Source organism: Odocoileus virginianus, chromosome 7 (genome assembly GCF_023699985.2).
Source record: "Odocoileus virginianus isolate 20LAN1187 ecotype Illinois chromosome 7, Ovbor_1.2, whole genome shotgun sequence".
Lineage (NCBI taxonomy): Eukaryota > Metazoa > Chordata > Mammalia > Artiodactyla > Cervidae > Odocoileus > Odocoileus virginianus.
The window spans coordinates 31808278-31827496 of record NC_069680.1 but is presented as its reverse complement, the minus strand read 5'-3'; the positions used below and the strand labels follow the sequence as shown (position 1 = coordinate 31827496).

General features: G+C 52.3%; 1 protein-coding gene across 1 annotated transcript in view; it reads left to right on the top strand.

The window, feature by feature from the left end:
* Positions 1 to 19219, top strand: part of TCERG1L (transcription elongation regulator 1 like) — a 194620-nt gene that overhangs the window by 158669 nt on the left and 16732 nt on the right. Inside the window, exon 9 of the mRNA XM_070470449.1 lies at positions 13246 to 13381. Within this exon, the coding sequence (XP_070326550.1) occupies positions 13246 to 13381 (136 nt within the window). The remainder of the gene's footprint in view (positions 1 to 13245; positions 13382 to 19219) is intronic.

Below are 19219 nucleotides of genomic sequence, written 5' to 3'. Positions count from 1 at the left end.
CCAGGGATTGAACCCAAGCCTTCTGCACTGTCAGACAAATTCTTAGCGTCTGGACCACCTGGGAATCCCAGAACATTGTTTATTGCAGTAGTTTGTAAACTTTGAGGGCACGGAGTTGATGGCCATGGAGGTAAGAAGCAAAGTTGACCTTGTGGAGTAAAACCTTAACATCAAACAGGTGCTTCCGTGCGGTCATCTACAGCCGCACCTGGAGACTGAGGAGTGAGAAATTAGCAAGAAGTGCTCTTGGGGTCATTTTTCTGTTTTCCACAAATATACCCTTTCATAATGCTCCTCTTCACAAACCAAGATGGTCAAGGCACATCCAAAGCATGTCCCCTGGACCGAGCTGTGATTCTGCATCCTATCCTGGGTCAGAGAGCCTCCGGCTAGGATGAAAGAAGCAAGACCATCACCCAAAACACAGGACAAGACAAAATGATTTAGTGTCTGGAGGGTTCACAGCCACTGCCCCTGAGTCTGTCCCCAAACCAAGTCCACACCTAGAGAGAGTCAACTGCGTGAGAGAAAAGGAAAGACTTTACACTCAACAGCTGCCCCTGCTCCACCCCAGTGCGAGGGTGACGGTCAGCGAGTGTGGTCAGGAGAAGCAGCCAGCATGCTGAACCCTGTCTTTGTACGGACCATGAGTTGAGCCCTCTCACTTCCATATACATGGGTTTCCAGAATCCCAGAATTAGCTACTGAGAATGTGCAACCTTAGCTTCTCTGCAGTGCTCTAAGGTAGTGCTAGAAAATACGTAACTCCAAATTAAGATTGCTATAAAATGATATCTTTAAAGAATCCAAGAAAACAAGAGAATGAGCTACACTCCAATGCAAGTGTGGAGTCTGGTTTTCTTCAGAACATGGGATACTGTGCATCTCTTTGTGGCCTCAGACACGCACAGGAAATGAATTAATATCCACTTACCTACCCTGACCTACCTGTAATGCAGGAGGCCCAGGTTTGACCCGTGGGTCTGCAAGACCCCTGGAGAAGGGCATGGATACCCGCTCCAGTATTCTTGCCTGAAGAATCCCAATGACAGAGGAGCCTGGCCGGCTGCAGTCCATGGGGTCACAGAGTCGGACACAACTGAGCACACGTGCATCTCAAGCTCCTAGTTTGTACACAGTTCATGAGTTTAGTCAACCAGTTGCTTCTCAATAGACCCCTGCAGTTTTGTGACTAGTCAGTGCCCTGTGTCTTTAGGGCCTCCTACCTGGGCTGAGGACATTCCATGGATGCCTGGCTATGAGAAGATTGTGTGCACATAGGTCATTTGTCATGAGATTTTAGTTTGTCCTTCCAGATTGAAGCATCAATATTCCCTGGCATTTATTTTCTCCCCCAAAAGGATTATGAAACTTGTGGATTTCTGAGAGGGAGACCAGACGCCAGCATAAATCCTGAGACCCATCCATCACCCTCTTGCTTACTACAGCAGGTGTCGTTTCTTGGAGTTTGAGTGAATGGGTCGAGTTCTCCTCCCAGTCTCTATAAAGCTTTTCACCCACATGGGGGTAAAACTGAAATCTGACCACCAGGAGACCACTCTGGAATCAATTCTAATGGAGCACTTGACCTTGGGGTTTCTTCACTGGTTCTTTATCAGATCTTTCAGCCTGCCTTCACTCCCTTTGACCCTGGTGTTCAGTAAGCACTCGGCCTTCAGCGCTTGTCACGAATTCCCCTGTAGCAGACACGACAAGAGCAGCAGGATGTTCCCAGGGCCCTTGCTTGCTGGCAGCAGGCGCATGGCTCTGAGATGAAGTCAGGGTCTGTCTTCACTTGTGTGGGTGGGAGAGAAGCGGGGTTGGCTGTTGCAGAATCTTCTTCTTCGGGGGCTCCATTCAGCAGTCGAGAGCATGCCCACATGGCCCTGGAGGAGTAACTGTACAGTCATCTAGGAGAGTTTTTCTTCTTGTCTCCCATGAGGAAGAATATATTTCCTCTCTTTATGGTAATTCATAGTTTGAAAGAAAAGAAAGTGAAGTCGCACAGTTGTGTCTGAATCTTTGCGACCCCATGTTCTGTAGCCCACCAGGCTCCTCTGTCCATGGGATTCTCCAGGCGAGAGTACTGGAGTGGATTGCCATTTCCTTCTCCAGGAGATCTTCCCGACCCAGGGATCGAACCCAGTTCTCCCGCATTGTAGGCAGACACTTTACCATGTGAGCTACCAGGGAAGTCCCTTAAATTATAAATTCATAGTTTGGTTCTGTCCAAGCTTGTGAGGCCTCCTGCTGGAACATGCGCTCAGCTTCACAAGGCAAGGTAGAGGTGGTGATGGTCTTTGCTGCTGCTGTGATGGGAAGGAGGCAGGGCGTCTGGACCTGAAGAGGCCGGAGCACACGGAAGACGTGCTATCAGCGCCGGGAGGGGCTGGAGAGACACAGGAGCAGAGGGGAAAGGCAATCTGCACAGTCAACAGGCCCGGCTGCCACGATTCCAACTAAAGCAAACATCCTGAGATCATGGGAGGGGCCGGTCCGCGGCTCTGAGTCCATCCAGCTGTTAGACATGTGCTGGGAAAGGCCCAACACAGAGCAAGTGGCCCCAAACGCCCAATGAAGAAGACAGTTTATTTGCCCATTTTTAACTTTTTACTATGGAAAAGTTCTTCATAACAAATGGAACAGGATATTTAACTCTCCCATTACACACTTCCCAGTTTCAACAAGTACATCAAGGTCAGTGTTCATCTTTAGTTCTCCTTACCCCTCAACTCGGAATATTTTGAAGCAAACCCCAGCTATCGTATAAATTTTATTTGTAAATATAGCAAGACACGTGACTAAACTATAAGGACTTTTTAAAGGCAATCATAGTCACTCACACCTAAAAAATAAATGACAAATATTACCAAACAACTTACTGTTATCAAATAGCTTCTCAGATATTGTTCAGATTTCCTTCACTGTTTTATTTTAAAACTTTATTTTTCAAGTCAAGTCAAAATTGTTTGTACATAGCCCTCCATGACTCTCTCCTAAATTTATTTTAGTCTGTAGGTTTGTTCCCTTTGGCTCCAGCTTTTTTTTTTTTCCCCATTTGTTTTTAAAGACATCAGAATTTCTTCTTAACTGTGAAACCTCCCATAGTCTGGACCTTGGCTCATGGATATCACTGGATCTCCAAGATGAGCTTTAACTGGTTCTTCTGACCTGGTAGCTTCCGTGACTCTATAGCAGATCTGGAGGTTGTATCAGTTCTAGTTTTGATTAGTATTTGGGCAAGAATCCTTCATGGTAGTATTGAGTTCCTTCTGTCAAGAGGCGTCTGATGTCTGATCCTCTGTCTTCTGTGATGTGAGCAGGTGACTTGCTCTCATTCTTTCTCTCTAAAAGGACTTTTTCATGCTAATGTCTCAATTATATTATCTCATTTGCATTTAGCACCCTGCCTACTTTTATAAAGAAAAACATAACTTCATAAACCATTTGGTTCCCTTGAGGTGTACTTCAAATAGAAAACTCAAAGTGAATTCTTGATTCCTTCCCTTTAATTTTTGGAGAACAAAATGGCAACCCGCTCTAGCATTCTTGCCTGGAGAATTCCATGGACAGGGGAGCCTGGCGGGCAATGGTCCATGGGATTGCAGAGCCACTTTCACTCATCACTCACTCCCTTTAACACTGATTCTCAAAATACTGTGCTGTTTCTCTGGCACCATCCTCCAACGATGACAGATTTATTATCAATTCCTAGATCTACACATAGCTGGTATGTTTCAATCCATTTTTGTTTTTAATTTTAGCCTTTAAGAGACAGAGTATGTCTCTCTCTTGGTGATTCTTAGGTAATTATCCCAGGTAGGATGTGTACCTTTTCAAAATGTAGGTGTGCATCTTTTCTACATAAAGGTATTTTCCTTGAATTATTTTTTAATGTTTGTTCTATTTCATTGCTTTGCGTTTCCATATTCATGACGCCAAGTATACTGCTTGGCTCTCAAAGTGTTTTTTCCCCTTTTATTTCCAATTTCTTGGCTCTCTGGGATGTCTTTCCTATCTTTCTTTGGTCCAGTATCCCTTTTCCCACTGAATTTGTCTGTTCTGATATGTGCTGCTATTTCATAGCATCCATCACCTTCTTTGAAAACTTTAGCGCCTGTTCAAAGAATCAGTAAACATTTCATTGGAGTGTGGGGCTGTCTTCCGGCTCCTTCTGCCTGTGTGCACATCTAGGATGTGTTCCGCTCATGGTTCTCTCGCTGACCTGATGTGGGGCAAGACGGTGACCCTTGCTGTAGCTCCAAGTGAGCTGGGATGGTTGCAGCAGGATGGTGACCCGGGATGGAGTTGCTGGCTCTGGGCCCTGGGACGGGCCTCGGGCTCCTCCCCGCTTCCCTGGGCAGCTACAGATGCCCTGAGGGTCCTTGGCGCCATGGTCTGGCATCGCCTGCTCACAGTGTAAGTTCTGGGGACCCCTCACCCTGTAATTTTCGAGGACACAGTCTGCAGGCTTCTTGTTTTGACAGCTCTGCCTACTTTTGTGTGAGGACTCAGATAGATTAACAAGCATCCTTCACTGTATTTCACATCATGAGATCTGTTTGGTCTTAAGCCTCAGGACAGGAACCCCTTAGCGTCCTATGTCGTATGACGGATGCGATCAGGCCATCATGTGTCCTCCAGGGCCCCCAAAGGTGACTCTGGCTGCAGCCAGTGGGGGCGGGAGGGTGGTCTGGGTTTCGCTGTTGTTGTGACAGAAGTGGTGAAGCTGCGTCTGTGAGATGCAGCGCAAACCCTCAGCTGGAGGGCACCCTGGCTGGCTCTCAGGGCTGAGAGTGTGGTGACCTCACGGATGCAGCTAGAAACCACCTACGAAAGGCGCGGTGGGACCTGCACGCTGGTGGAGCCTGGCACTGTCTCTTGTCACCTGTTGGGTGACATTGCTGGTGCTCTGAGGCCGCCAGTGTGAGTCCCCAGATGAGGGGGGCGGCCACACAGGGTCCAGACCCTGCCTGAGGACCTGTAATCGCCAGGGGGTCCTCTCAGCTTTAGCTGACGAACCCTCAAGACAGCCATGTAGCATCCGCAGTCGGGCTGGGGGCAGACATGGGGGCAGGGCCTTCTCCAGCAGCACAATCACCTGTCTCTGGACCCTGGGGCACCTGCCCATGGTGCTTACAGGGGCTCCTCCCCACCCCAGAGGGGCCACCTGCCCGCATAGAGACACGCTTTCCAGGCGGCCCCCCCAGGAAGGAACCCTGGCCTCTGAGATCAAGCGCGCCTGCAGCTGGCACCCCCCCAATCTCTCCAAAGGCCTGCGCTGACTGGGCTTCGGGGAGGTGGGGGTCTGTGGTGGTCTGCTCATTCCCTCATCCCCTCCCCCCCACCCACGTGTCTCCTGGTTCACAGAGCTCTGAGCACGTGGACGGAAGGCTGGGTGAGTGTGGTCACCCCTGTGGAACGGCTGCTTGGCCTCAGGAGAGTGGACAGCAGCTCCGTGACCCCCAGAGCCCCTCCTGGGCAGGAGTCACCGCCTCGGGGGTCGGGGTGGGGCAAGGGCAGGACGAGCAGGCTGAGGGGAGCAGGGCAGGGCCAGGCAGGAGGGGGTTGGCCAGGTGGTCAGCGGTCAGCGGTCAGACAGAGCAGGGGGCAGTGAGACCCGGCTGGAGAAGGAGTACTGAGTTCTGAAACAGCCCAGGCTGCAGCCGGGAAGCCTCGGCCTGCTCCTCCAGGGGGTCTGTGTCCCTACCCACATCAGTGCCCCATCCCTGCCCATCTTAGAGCCCCATCTCTGCCCATGTCAGGGCCTCTTCTCTGCCCATCTTAGAGCCCCATCCCTGCCCATCTTAGAGCCCCGTCCCTGCCCATCTTAGAGCCCCATCCCTGCCCATCTTAGAGCCCCATCCCTGCCCATCTTAGAGCCCCATCCCTGCCCATCTTAGAGCCCCATCCCTGCCCACCTTAGAGCCCCATCCCTGCCCACCTTAGAGCCCCGTCCCTGCCCGTCTTAGAGCCCCGTCCCTGCCCGTCTTAGAGCCCCGTCCCTGCCCGTCTTAGAGCCCCGTCCCTGCCCGTCTTAGAGCCCCGTCCCTGCCCACTTAGAGCCCCGTCCCTGCCCACCTTAGAGCGCCGTCCCTGCCCACATCAGAGCGCCGTCCCTGCCCACATCAGGGCCCCGTCTCTGCCCACATCAGGGCCCCGTCTCTGCACACATCAGGGCCCCGTCTCTGCACACATCAGGGCCCCGTCCCTGCACACATCAGGGCCCCGTCCCTGCCCACATCAGAGCGCCGTCTCTGCCCACATCAGAGCGCCGTCTCTGCCCACATCAGGGCCCCGTCTCTGCCCACATCAGGGCCCCGTCTCTGCACACATCAGGGCCCCGTCTCTGCACACATCAGGGCCCCGTCCCTGCCCACCTTAGAGCGCCGTCTCTGCCCACATCAGAGCGCCGTCTCTGCCCACATCAGAGCGCCGTCTCTGCCCACATCAGGGCCCCGTCTCTGCCCACATCAGGGCCCCGTCTCTGCACACATCAGGGCCCCGTCTCTGCACACATCAGGGCCCCGTCTCTGCACACATCAGGGCCCCGTCTCTGCCCACATCAGGGCCCCGTCTCTGCACACCGGGTGCCAAGGCTGCTCCACCGGCCCAGTGACAGCAGGTCCTGCTCAGTTCCCACGGCTCCCTGACTGGCCCGAGGGCCCGGATGAGCCCTTGGCCATGACTCCATCCTGGGGAGGCGTCCTCCTCGATGCCACTGTTGGCTTTAAGTCTGGACCTCCACAGAGACGAGCAGTGTGAGCTAAGCTGGTGCCCTGCACCCCAGCCCAGCCGAGGGCCTGGAGACCACCTGACTGATGGCCTGGTCTTCTGATGGCAGTCAAAGACACCCTCCCACGCTACAACGGCAAGGCTAAAAATGAGAGAACACAGATCTTTCCAAGTTGGCCTCATCCGAAGACCATTTGTTACAAGCCACATGATAGAGTGTCTGAGGCCCCACAAGGCAGAGATTCACAGAAACTTTGATTCCTGCAGAATTTTATATCATGTCTCACACCGGAGTTATAGCCTGGCAGCATTTTGATGATAAATTCCTAGCCCTCTTTGCCAGAGGAAAGAACAGATTCTCCCCATCGATTAAATTAAATAAAAGATGAGATGTCATCCCGCTGAACAGAAGGCTGGAACCCAGCCTGGGGAAGGGTTGGTGTGGGTCGTCAGAAGCGCCAAAAACTGTGAAAGTGAAGCATCACCACTATTGTCACTGTCAAGTCACTGTCGTGTCAGCATCATCACCATGATCACCACTGTGTCACCACCACCCTCACCACCACCACCACCATCATCATCATGATCACCACCACCATCACCATCACCACCATCACCATCACCACCATCATCACCACCATCACCACCATCATCACCACCATCACCATCACCACCATCACCGCCACTGCCACCACCAGCATCCACACCACCATCACCATCACCACCACCACCACCATCATCATCACCATCACCACCATCATCATCACCACCATCATCACCATTACCACCACCATCATCATCACCATCACCACCACCATCACCACCATCATCACCATCACTGCCGCCACCACCATCACCACCATCACCACCACCATCATCACTGCCACCACCAGCATCCACACCACCACCACCATCATCACCACCATCACCATCACCACCATCATCATCACGATCATCACCACCATCATCGCACCATCATCATCACCACCACCACCATCACCACCATCATCACCACCACCACCATCATCACCACCACCATCACCACCATCACCATCATCACCATCACCACCACCATCATCATCACCATCATCACCACCATCATCATCACCATCACCATTATCACCATCACCACCATCACCACCATGCTCATCACCATCACCACCACCATCATCATCTCCATCACCGTCATCAACACCACCACCATCCTCATCACCATCATCATCAAGACCACCATCACCACCCTCACCGTCACCATCATCACCACCACCATCACCATCATCAACACCAGTGACACATCACCATCATCACCATCACGACTATCATCACCACCACCATCACCACCATCACCATCATCACCATCACCACCACCATCATCACCACCATCATCATCACCATCACCATCACCATCACTGTCATCAACACCACCACCATCCTCATCACCATCATCATCAAGACCACCATCATCACCATCACGACCATCATCACCACCATCATCATCACCATCACCATCATCACCATCACCACCATGATCATCATCACCACCACCACCACCTCCACCACCACCATCACTGTCATCAACACCACCACCATCCTCATCACCATCATCATCAAGACCACCATCACCATCCTCACTGTCACCATCATCACCACCACCATCACCATCATCAACACCAGTGACACATGACCATCATCACCATCACGACCATCATCCTCACATAATCATCACATTACCATCAACATCATCATTAACTCCATCATCACCATCACCACAATCAACACCATCACCATCATCATCACCATCAACATCACATCATCAGTGTCACCATCACTATTTTCAGACCTGTCATGTGCTGAGGAATTTACATGCCTCACCTGAGTTCTCCCAGCTGTAAAATGAGCCTCCTAGGGTTGTGATAAGGATTAAATGAGGTGATGCAAGTAAAGTGGGAGGAGAGGGTCAGATTGTGTTTTCAGCAAATATCAGGCATCCTCTGATGGGGCCTCAGGGTCTCTGTGCCACACTGTGCTCCTTATCTCCGACCTTCGCTTCAGGCAGCATCTGGCATCTGGCGCCCCACCTGGAATAATGAATAATCATAAAAAGTGTACCAAGGAAGTAAGCATTCAGGAGTTGTTTTATGTCCAGGAATCATTTAGGAAGTCATGAGCCTATGGATCTCAGTTCCTCAGGATCTTGAGGATAAATAACCACATGTCCCACTTCCGTGCCCTGGCAGGGAACTCATATCAGCTGCCAGGGACCTAGACCCCACCCTGGCAGACCTGCTGGCCAGGCAGGGGTAGGGGCAGAGGAGAGAGTCAGTGATTTGGGCAGCAGGATCCACAGGACACACCACCCTTAACCCTTTGGGTCCTGGAGCAACAAGCCCCAGATGATGGCTGTGGAAGGAGTAGACAGATTCTGCCGGCCAGGGCTTTCCAGACCTCTTGGTGGGTGCGGTGGCCATCCTGCCCCAGCTCATCAGCAGCAGGAAAGCGAGGTTGTCCCCGCAGGGAGAGGCTGGTGGAACCCACCAGGGTTATCGGCTTTTTGCCATTTCCTGCTGCCCATTTTTATGAACAAATTGGACAGAGATGCAGGAGGCCGGCTTATCACATCTATGGGGACTGCAAGATTGGGAGAAAGAGCTAATAAACTGATGGCAGAATGGAGATGTTTAAATATTTCAACAGGACTGAACCAGGCTCACATCAGCATCACAGATGGAGGTGTGTCAGGATCTTCCTGTTCAAACTGTTTCTCCGGAGACGCGGTCCAGCGTGCTCCCGTCATTTGCCCTGGTGTAGCAGCAAGTGCCCATGCTTGAGCCAGTGGGCGGGGCCTAGGCCTGGAGAAAGGCACCCCTCCCCTGCATGCCTCCTGCGAAGACCAGGCCGCATTCTGAGTCAGCCTCTCCCACCCTCTCTGCTCCCCCACTTCCTTCCCTCCCTCTTTCTTTCCTTCCTTTTCTCTCTCCTCTCTCTCCTCACCTCCCCTCGTAGACTAGACAGTAAGAAAAAAAAGACAACACTTTCCTTTGAACTGTAACAGGCAGCTGGTCTGTGGCCATAATTTCTTGGCCAAGGTGACCATGCCGACCCCAGGATGGCTGTGCTGAACCATTCAGGAGGCGGAAGAGGCAAGCCTGTGGGCCCAAGAACTGGCCTCCAGGCAGGGACAGAGGCACCAAGGCCAGTGGCCGGAGTTCCTCAGCCCCAGATAAACACAGGGAAGTCCGTTGTCTGCAAAAGAATCTGCTACCTGTAGAATCGAGCTGTACTGCGTCTGGTCTGGAGCATTTGCCGGAATAGCGTGCCACCCTGGGCTCACGGGCAGGGTCAGGAAGCCCTGGCACACGTCTCATGAGCGGTTCAGCTGCTCCGGCTCCGTGGCGGTTCTGGGGGAGGGGAGCGGGAGGGGGCAGAGCTCAGGGCGGGGCTTGGCTCCCCTGATGCCTCCCAAGGGGGTGCAGGAGGCAGGGAGCATGCCCCTCCCCTCGCAGTGAGGAGACCCCAGCCCTGCCGTGGTCCCCCCCCCCACAGCCACTCCTGGGCTCGGGTACCCGGCGGGGCCCCTGGGGACAACGCCTCTCACCCTCCATATGATGTTGACTTTACTCTATTTTTCAGTATTAGGATTTACCTTTAGTACCAAGTTTTTCAGACTTAGGATGTAAAAAATATTTTTAGCAAGTTTGCCTTTGCTTTTGATTGACTCTAATTGAACCGATTGCTTTGCAGTCTGGAAGGCGTCCAGTGGTTCTGAACAAAATATTTTGTGGAAAAAGCTGTAATCCGCGATCATCACATGTTCCTATTAATCTTGTTTCAAGTTACAACAATGCAAGACTTGCTTCCACAGTTCTATTTTTAACTAATGAAAATTTATTACAAAGAAATCCTAATTATACCCTTTGGAGTGTGATGCAATGGCAAATCCACTGGCAATTTTCTTTTTTCAAAATTCCACATAATGGAATAAGAAGCAAAGAATGTAAGTTCTCTTGAAATCGTTGGTCTATAAATAAGATTCCCTAATGGGCTGAGCAAGCAGGTTGTTTTTCTTTGCACATTCTGTGTGAGGTTGGATTAATCCATATTATAACCCTGACGCGTGGCAACCCCTATTAGATGTAGCACATGGTATATATATATCCCATGTCCCTGGCATGTCCCAAACTGTTAACCTGCGCGTCTTCACGGCACCCTGGTCAGAGCTGGGGAAGCTGCAGGCTTGGTGGGCGTCAGGAGCTGAGACTTCCCCGGTGGCACCAGTGGGAAGGAACCCACCTGCCAATGCAGGAGATGTAAGAGACTCGAGTTCGATACCTGGGTCGGGAAGATCCCCTGAAAGAGGGCATGGCCACCCACTCCAGTATTCTTGCCTGGAGAATCCCAGGACAGAGGAGCCTGCTGGGCTATGGTCCATAGTGTCCACAAAGAGTTGGGCATGACTGAAGTGACTTAGCAAGCAGCACCCATGACCTGGATGGTTGTCTCCTCCTCCCCACATGCGGGGTAGAGACATGCCCAGACCATCCTGTGCGTTGCCCTGGCCTCTGTTCCTACATGCTGGGAGCACCTTCTGAGCAGTGACAACCACAAATGTCTGCAGACACTGCCACAGGTCCCCCAGTAACAGATCGCCTGGGGAGCCCTGATCGTGCCTATATCAGGAAACCCAGACATGCGTGGTGTGAGTGCCTTTAACTCTGCAATTCCTGGGGAGCAGCGGGCTTTGAAATGCACGTGCCCTGCTGTTCTGGACCTGCAAGCGCCCAGGACGCTGTCCTGTGTGGGGGAGGTGGGAAGTCAGCGGACTCCTCCTAAGGACTGCTGGGAAAGGTGGCCTCCGACCAGATTTGCACCGGCCTGTTGAGGTCACTGCCTGCAGTCCTGGGCCTGGAGGGTGGGGGAGTGTTGGTGTGTTGTTCAGTCACTAAGCCATCCAACTCTGTAACCCATGGCCTGCAGCACACCAGGCCTCCCTGTCCATCACCATTTCCTGGAGCTTGCTCAAACCCATTTCCATTGAGTCGGTGATGCCATCCAACCATCTCATCCTCTGTCATCCCCTTCTCCTCCTGTCTTCCATCTTTGCCAGCATCTGAGTCTTTTCTAATGAGTCAGCTCTTTGCATCAGGTGGCCAAGGTGTTGGAGCTTCAGCTTCAGCATCAGTCCTTCCTATGAGTATTCAGGACTGATCTCCTTTAGGATGGACTGGTTGGATCTCCTTGCAGCCCAAGGGACTCTCAAGAGTCTTCTCTAACACCACAATTCAAAAGCATCAATTCTTCAGCATTCAGCATTTTCTATGGTCCACCTCTCACATCCATTCATGACTACTAGAAAAACCATATCTTTGATTATGCAGACTATGATTTTGACTTTGTTGACTTTGTCAGCAAAGTGATGACTCTGCTCTTTAATATGCTGTCTAGGTTTGTCATAGATTGTCTTGCAAGGAGCGTCTTTTAATTTTGTGGCTGCACCCACAGAGGGATCTAGGTGTCAGAGCAAGGATGCCTTCTGGGCAGCAGGGGTCCAGTAGGCACCTCACAGGTGAGAACAGGCAGAGAGGGAGGAGATGGGGAGAGGTTGGGGGCGAGGTGCTGGGCAGACCACTCCCTGCAGGCCCACATCAGAGAGCAGGGAGGGTGAAGGTGGGAGTAGCAGTGTGTTTGGCCAGATGCTTTCTTCCAGCAGCGAGCATCAAGGTGCGGTAGAGGGAGGTTTCCAGGTGCTTCCAGCGTGAGGAGGAGAACCACGAGAACCTCCATCAGATGGGCAGTTGAACAAATGAAGCGAGTGGCCGGGTCGCTGCTTCGTGAAAGGGGGCTCTCTCCTTCCTCTCGGCCGCCCCGCCTGGCCCCTCCCCGTGCCCACGCTGGGCCCAGCTTCCTCCCTGCCCTTGTGTCTGGGCCTGGGCTGGGGCCACCCCTGGGCTCATGGTCACCTAACTTTCCCTGTCCTTTGCAGACCCCTCAGGGTGAGGTCCTGTCTCACTGCCACCACTAAATCCTCCCTTTTGGGATAAACCCTCAGACGCTTTCTGCCCTCTGGCTGTAGACAGAATAACTTCCGCATAACTGTCTTCCATGCCGTTGTCCAAAGTCAAGTCTAAAAGCCAAAGTGGAACCATGTTCAAGATGCAGTGACTCATTCAAGTGACAGATTCGCTCCGTTCGCTTGGGTGACAGCGGCCTCTGCAGGGAAGCTTCGGGGCCACTCGGCCTCCTTCCCAGGCCATTCTGAGTGCTCTCAACCCTCAGGCCCCACCGAGGTCTCCCTCCGGCTGTGCTACCCCATTAGGGTTTCTGTTCCACTTTCTGCCCCAAACGCAGCCAAGCAGTTTGCATCCCAAGAGCCGAGTCTCATCGGAGCTGGGCTTTGCAAAGTGTTCAAAGACTCTGCTCCTTCCAGGGGCCTGGAGGGCTTTGAAAGGTTGCAGTGAGAATCAGGTGGGTCTCCAAGGCTCTGGTTGACTCTCTGTATCTTGTTCCCTGAAGGACGGAAGGCCACGTGAGTCCCAGGCCCCAGGAGGTGGAGAGACAGGACGGGGGCACCAAGACACCCCCGCCCCAGATCCTGCTGCCACTGGAGGAGCGAGCGACCCACTTCCGAGACATGCTTCTGGAGAGAGGGGTAAGGGAGCCCCACAGTGTCCGCCTCAGCGGGGTTGGGGGGCGTCCGGCCACCGCCCCCCCCAGGACCACTTCCCCTTCCTCACTGAGCTGCGGACAGGCTACGTGCAGCACATTCAGGCGCCAAAAGACACGCAAGGGACCAGTCCTAGGAGGGAGCCAGGCTTTGGAGGGTGTGATGCGTCGCGGGCGGTTCTTGCCACTTGTCCGTGGATGCGGCTGAGCGGTGAGCAGGTGCGGGTCTCCCGGAAGGGACGGTCCCCAGGACGCAGCGCTGGTTTGTGTCCATGGCCTTTCTGCAGGAGCCCAGCTGGCTTCTGACATCCAGGCCTCAACGAGACGCACCCTGCAGTGATCTCATTTGGGGAGAGGCTCGCACCCCTCTGGGTCAGCCCAATGGGTTTTGAACAGTTGGGATGTCTTAACGGTTGTTGACTTCTGAATCTCATTTGACTTGAAGGGGGACAAGCATTTTAATAATTGAATCCCAGTCCAATGATTTTATTTCCTGTTTTGGCTTTTGGGTATAAAATGAGCCTGATACAGTAGCTCAGCCCAGTTGGATTTCTTCGTAAGATGAGCCTGAACGCAGAAGGCGGTGATAGGAGCTGGTGTGTAATGATAATTACAATGAACACTGTAAGTGGCCTTGGGAATGCAAAAGCAAATTCCCTCTGCAGTCAGCACCCAGGACAGGCTGCCTCCTGCGCGGCCCCTCCCAGAGCAGGTGCAGCCGCGAGCCGAGGGGAGAGCAGTCTGCGGAGACCCCCACTCCCCCGGGGAGAGCCTGAGCAGGGCTGGCACCTGGGCGGGCGGGGCCCGAGGCTCCCGGAGCTGAGCCGGTGTGAGCTCTTGAAGAATTAGGAGTGAGAAGGAGATTATCTCAGCCGCCCTCCGAGGAGCCCCTCGTCTCCTCCGCACCATGAATTTTAATGCACGCGTCGCTTTATCTGTCTGGAGACACACCTAAAAGTAAAATACAGCCCTCGGTGCGAGGGCCTGGAGCAGAAGTAGGCCTGTGAGCTCAGAGTGGCAATGCAATGTGTTCAGTGTGAATTCAAGAGGACGCCTAGGGACATGTGAACTCACATGCACGCAGGACTCGTCTCCAGTGTGGACAGAGGGCAGGTTGTTTTAAAAAACATGATTTTAAGAGATATTTGCTAGGCCAAAATGCTGTTTTAAAAAAGAATTCCTCCCCATGCGACTTTCTTCTTTCTTTCAAGACGTAGAGGTGATTTCATCACAAAATCCTGTAGGACGGGATGGCCTTGGGAGCAGCTAATGCTCTTCTGAGGGGCCTGTCTGTGTGTGTGTGTGTGCGCGCTGTGTGTAGAGGTGTATGTGTGTGTGTGTGTGTGCTGTGAGTGTACACGGGTGTGTCTGTGTGTCTCTTTGTGCTGTGAGTGTACACGTGTGTGCTGTAGTGTAAACATGTGTGCTGTGAGTATATACGTGTGTGTGCTGTGAGTGTAAACACGTGTCTGTGCTGTCAGTGTAAACACATGTGTGCTATGAGTGTATACGTGTGTGTGTGTGCCATGAGTGTATGTGTATGTCTCTCGTGTGTTCTGAGTATATATCTGTGTGCTATGAATGTATACATGTGTCTGTGTGCTGTGAGTGTATGCACATGTGCATCTGTGTGTCGTGAGTGTATGTGTATGTCTTGTGTGTTCTGTGAGTGTATATATGCGTGTGTGTATGTGCTCTGAGTGTATACACATGTGTGTCTGTGGGTGTTTCTGTGTGTACTGTGAGTGTATACACGTGTGTGCGCCTTGAGTGTGTGTGTGTTTCTGTGTGTGTTCTGTACGTATATATGTGTGTATGTTTATGTGTGTGTGCTGTGAGTGTATACACACGTGTCTGTGTGCCGTGAGTGTATGTCTGTGTCTCTCTGTGTGTTCTGTGAGTGTATATGTGTGTGTGTCTTTGTGTGTGTGCTGTGTGTACACGTGTGTGTCTGTGTGTGTGCTGTGAGTTTGTGTGTGTGTGTGTGTGTGTGCCGTGAGTGTATATGTGCGTCTCTCTGTGTGTTCTGTGAGTGTATACACATGTGTGTCTCCCTCTGTGTTCTGTGTGTATATGTGTGTCTGTGTGTGTGCTGTGAGTGTACACGTGTGTGTGTCTGTGTGTGGTGTGTGCTCCCTACCAGGCCCACTGCAGACCCCACGTGGCCGATGGGCAGGGCTCCCCCGGGCCCTCCGCTCACTCCCGGCTTGGCCCTCACTGCCCCGTTCTCAGACTCCCCACGTCAACAGCCAAGACATGACCTCTCCCCCTGGCTAAGGAGAGGAGGCCAGGAGCACGGGCCAGAGTGCCAGGCCCTGGCCGCCCCGGCCCATTGCTCGCACACTGGAGAAGTGGGTCGGCCGTTGAACCCCAGGTGCCCCGGGGAGGATGGAGCTGGCCGGGTTGAGACGCCGCCACTGCCACCCGAAGGGGCTGCTTGCTCAGTGGCCATTGGGCCCACCTCGGGGTCCTGACGGCTGGTGCCCAGCGTCCCTGCTGGGCTGGGCCCTGAGCGGTCTCCCTCACCCTGCCCTCCTCGCACTCTTGGCACGAGGTCCCTTTCCTGGGAGGCCCCCCGAGCCCCGCCTGCTGGCCCCCTGGCAGACACGTGGTGCCCCACGGCCGGCCTGCGCGCCTTCCTTGTGGCCGAGTCGTCGTGCTGGGTCCCGGAGGCAGGGGCCTCTGTGGCCCCACTGGGCTCCCCAAGCCTGGCTCCAGGCACTGGCTCCCAGGGACGCTCAACGACCTCCCGGGATTCCCTTCACCTCCAGGCCCCAGTCTTCTGCATGTGCCCTGGGCCGGCCCAGCGCTGACCAGAGAGGGGGCCCATGGCGCCTGGATGAGGGGGTTTATCTCCTGGAGCAGCTGTTCTTCCTGTTTCCTGCTCCTCCGCTCTTGTGGCCCCAAAGCATTTACAGGATAAGACATCACTTGCGATAAAGCGGGCTCCTCTCCCCACAAAGCCGCCAAGAGGAGGATTCTTCTCTGCAGACCACAGCGGTGGAAGCACCTGAGTCTTGCCACCAGGCCTCTTCTGATGGCAAGGATAGTGCAGGAGTAGTCACGGTTCTGAGGTCTGAGTGGACCCGGCCAGTCTGTCCCAGTGGAATTAACGGAGAATTCCCTGAGAAGTGATGCCACCGTGAGCGTTTGAGAAACATCCATCTCATCAACATTAAGTTTCCACCTCTTTGTCTTGGAAACCAACCAAGTCCAACTTACCCACAGAGCATGATATTAAGCCACTTAGGGGCGAGGGCTGCTGGATCCCCACCCCACCCTCTCAAGGACACGGAGTCTGCGTGGTCTCCAATGCACCCCAGAGCCCTCAGCTGAGCGATTTTACTAAGCAGATATTCAGTGCATGCTTGCCTCACTGAAGTGAGTCCATCCAGCCTTGGTTCTTAGATATATTCACATAGGAGAATCAGCAAAAACAATGTGGAAATGGGAGGCACCAGCTCCAGTGTTCTGGGTATTCCCAGGAGACAGAGATGGGGGTGAAGCTGAGACCCTCATCTTACAAGGATTTCAGAAGAAGCCCCTGGACCCCTCATGAATAGAGAGGACCAACCTGAATGTACTGCTGATGTCATAAAGCAATGCCCGGGGTTTATGACTTGATTTTATAAAGTATTTATGTCGGCAGATTTTATGAGTTACTCATGCTCAAGAGGCTTTCATGGCTAAGCCCATCAGATTTCTAGTTGCTTAAAAATGAGGCTGAAAAAGGTCACCTTTTTCATAGACTGAGTGATTAATAAGATTTTTTATTGCATTTGTTCAGTGCTTCAGCTCAGAGATTCATGTGCTTATAGAAAGAGGGAGCTAGGTATATGGATTTCTAGTAGTTTAAAAAGGGCATGGTTTGGGGTATGCCATGGGGATTTTGGCTTGGGGAATGCTATGGGGATTTTGGCTTGGGGAAAGGCCTTCATTTTTGTGGTTTTGTAATATGTAAATGGAAGGCTTTGTTTTTATAGTCTTTCACTAGTATAAACCACAATAGAGCCCTCTTTAAACTTCAGTCTATAAAGGGCAGGATTAATTGAGTAGCAGCTGATTAATTTAACACTGTCTATTTAGATAAATGCATTAGAGATAGTTTATTGAGGGTCTCTTCCTTCTGCAAAATAGCCCTTGGGAAGTGGCCTTCCCAGAGGCCAGGAAAGAAAGACTCTTCCATAACCTTGAATCTTGATTCAGACACTCCCGGGTCCCTCTGCAGGGGAACCCCGGCCAGCTTCGCAGCTGTGGGCAGCCTTGAGGAGACTGGCACAGTGGCCAACTCTGCAGATGAGACCCCTGGACTTAGGATCTGAGCCTGTGTTGGAAAGAGGAATTCACAGTCCACACACCCACCCCAGCGGGCCACAGTGCTCTCTCTGTGCTAAGGAGTTGTTGGTGCAAAGGCAGTTCAGATGAAGGAGCGACTCTTCCCCTGGTGCCCTCCTGCCATCACGGTGCGTGCCTTCTCCCTTCTCCCAGGTGGGGGCAGGAGCACCGCCCTGCGTGGCTGGCATCTAGTGCCTCTTTGCCAAGATGCATAGGTGGCATTGCCTGTAGCTGTAGTGGCCGCTGGGCCAGACGCATTTGGGAAGGGCTCGGTCACGTGCGGGTATGCACTGGGGTTGAGATGGCCCTGGAGGCGAAGTGCCTGAGTTGTGGCTCTGGAGTCCTGGAGACTGGCAGGAACTTCTCCATGAGACATATCCTTGCTCCTTAGGAAGCTTATCTGCTGCGTGTTCCTACGGCAACTCTTCAAAGTCTCACCAGGCACAAGCCACTGATAAGACAAGACTGAGCCATCGAGGGAGTGCCTGCTCTTTACAGAAAGATGCAGAATTCAAAGACAGGAATAAAAGTCACCGGGAGCCCTAAGGCGCGATGGGTACCATCAGTGGATACCTTTCCTTCTAGCCTTTTTATCCTAAAAACAGATGTTAAAGCAATAGCAAAATCAAACATTTGTATTATGTAGTACAATACATATTATACAGTATAGTATAACCAGGATTGAACCCTAGTTAAACGTGGCTGAACCAATTTTTTATTTTATTTGTCCATTAACTTGGTCTGTGCCGGGTGTTCACCACTGCCTGCAGGCTCTCTCAGATTATGGAGAGCGGGGGCTCCTCTCTAGTTGCGGTGCGAGGCTCCTTATCGTGGTGGCTCCTCTCGTTGCAGAGCACAGGCTCTCGAGGGCCGTGGGCCTCAGTGGTTGTGGTTTGAGGGCTCCAGAGCTCAGGCTGAGTAGTTGTGGCACCGTGGAGTGTCGCTGCTCCTCGGCATGTGGCATCGTCCTGGGCCAGGGATCAAACCCGTGTCTCCTGCATTGGCAGGCAGATTCTTAATCACTGGCCCACCAGGGAAGTCTCATCTAAAATATGTATATATATATACATATATATATAGGTAATTTGATAAGGTAATTTATACATTTTATACTATTTTCTCCTTTGAAGCAGTTTTAAAATGTTATTATAAACCTTTGGAAACATTTTTGACGAGGGTATAACTGTCTGTTCATTGTCCATTCAAAGCGCCCTCATTTTCATTCATTTAGTCTACTGCTCAGTTTTGCTAGTTTAAATAATACTCCGATGACTGTACTGATGCATGAATGTTAGTTTTTGTGTGTGTGGGATTGCTTCCTGCATGCCGTCAACATCTGACCTGTATTATCAAACTGTTTTGGAAAAAGTTGTTTTCACACAATGTATTCTCCCAGCAGTATTTGAAAGTTCCTGAAAATTTGTTCTCTCAGCACGCTCTACCACCACTGAATAGTAAGAAGTATAGATATTTACTATTCATTATTTTT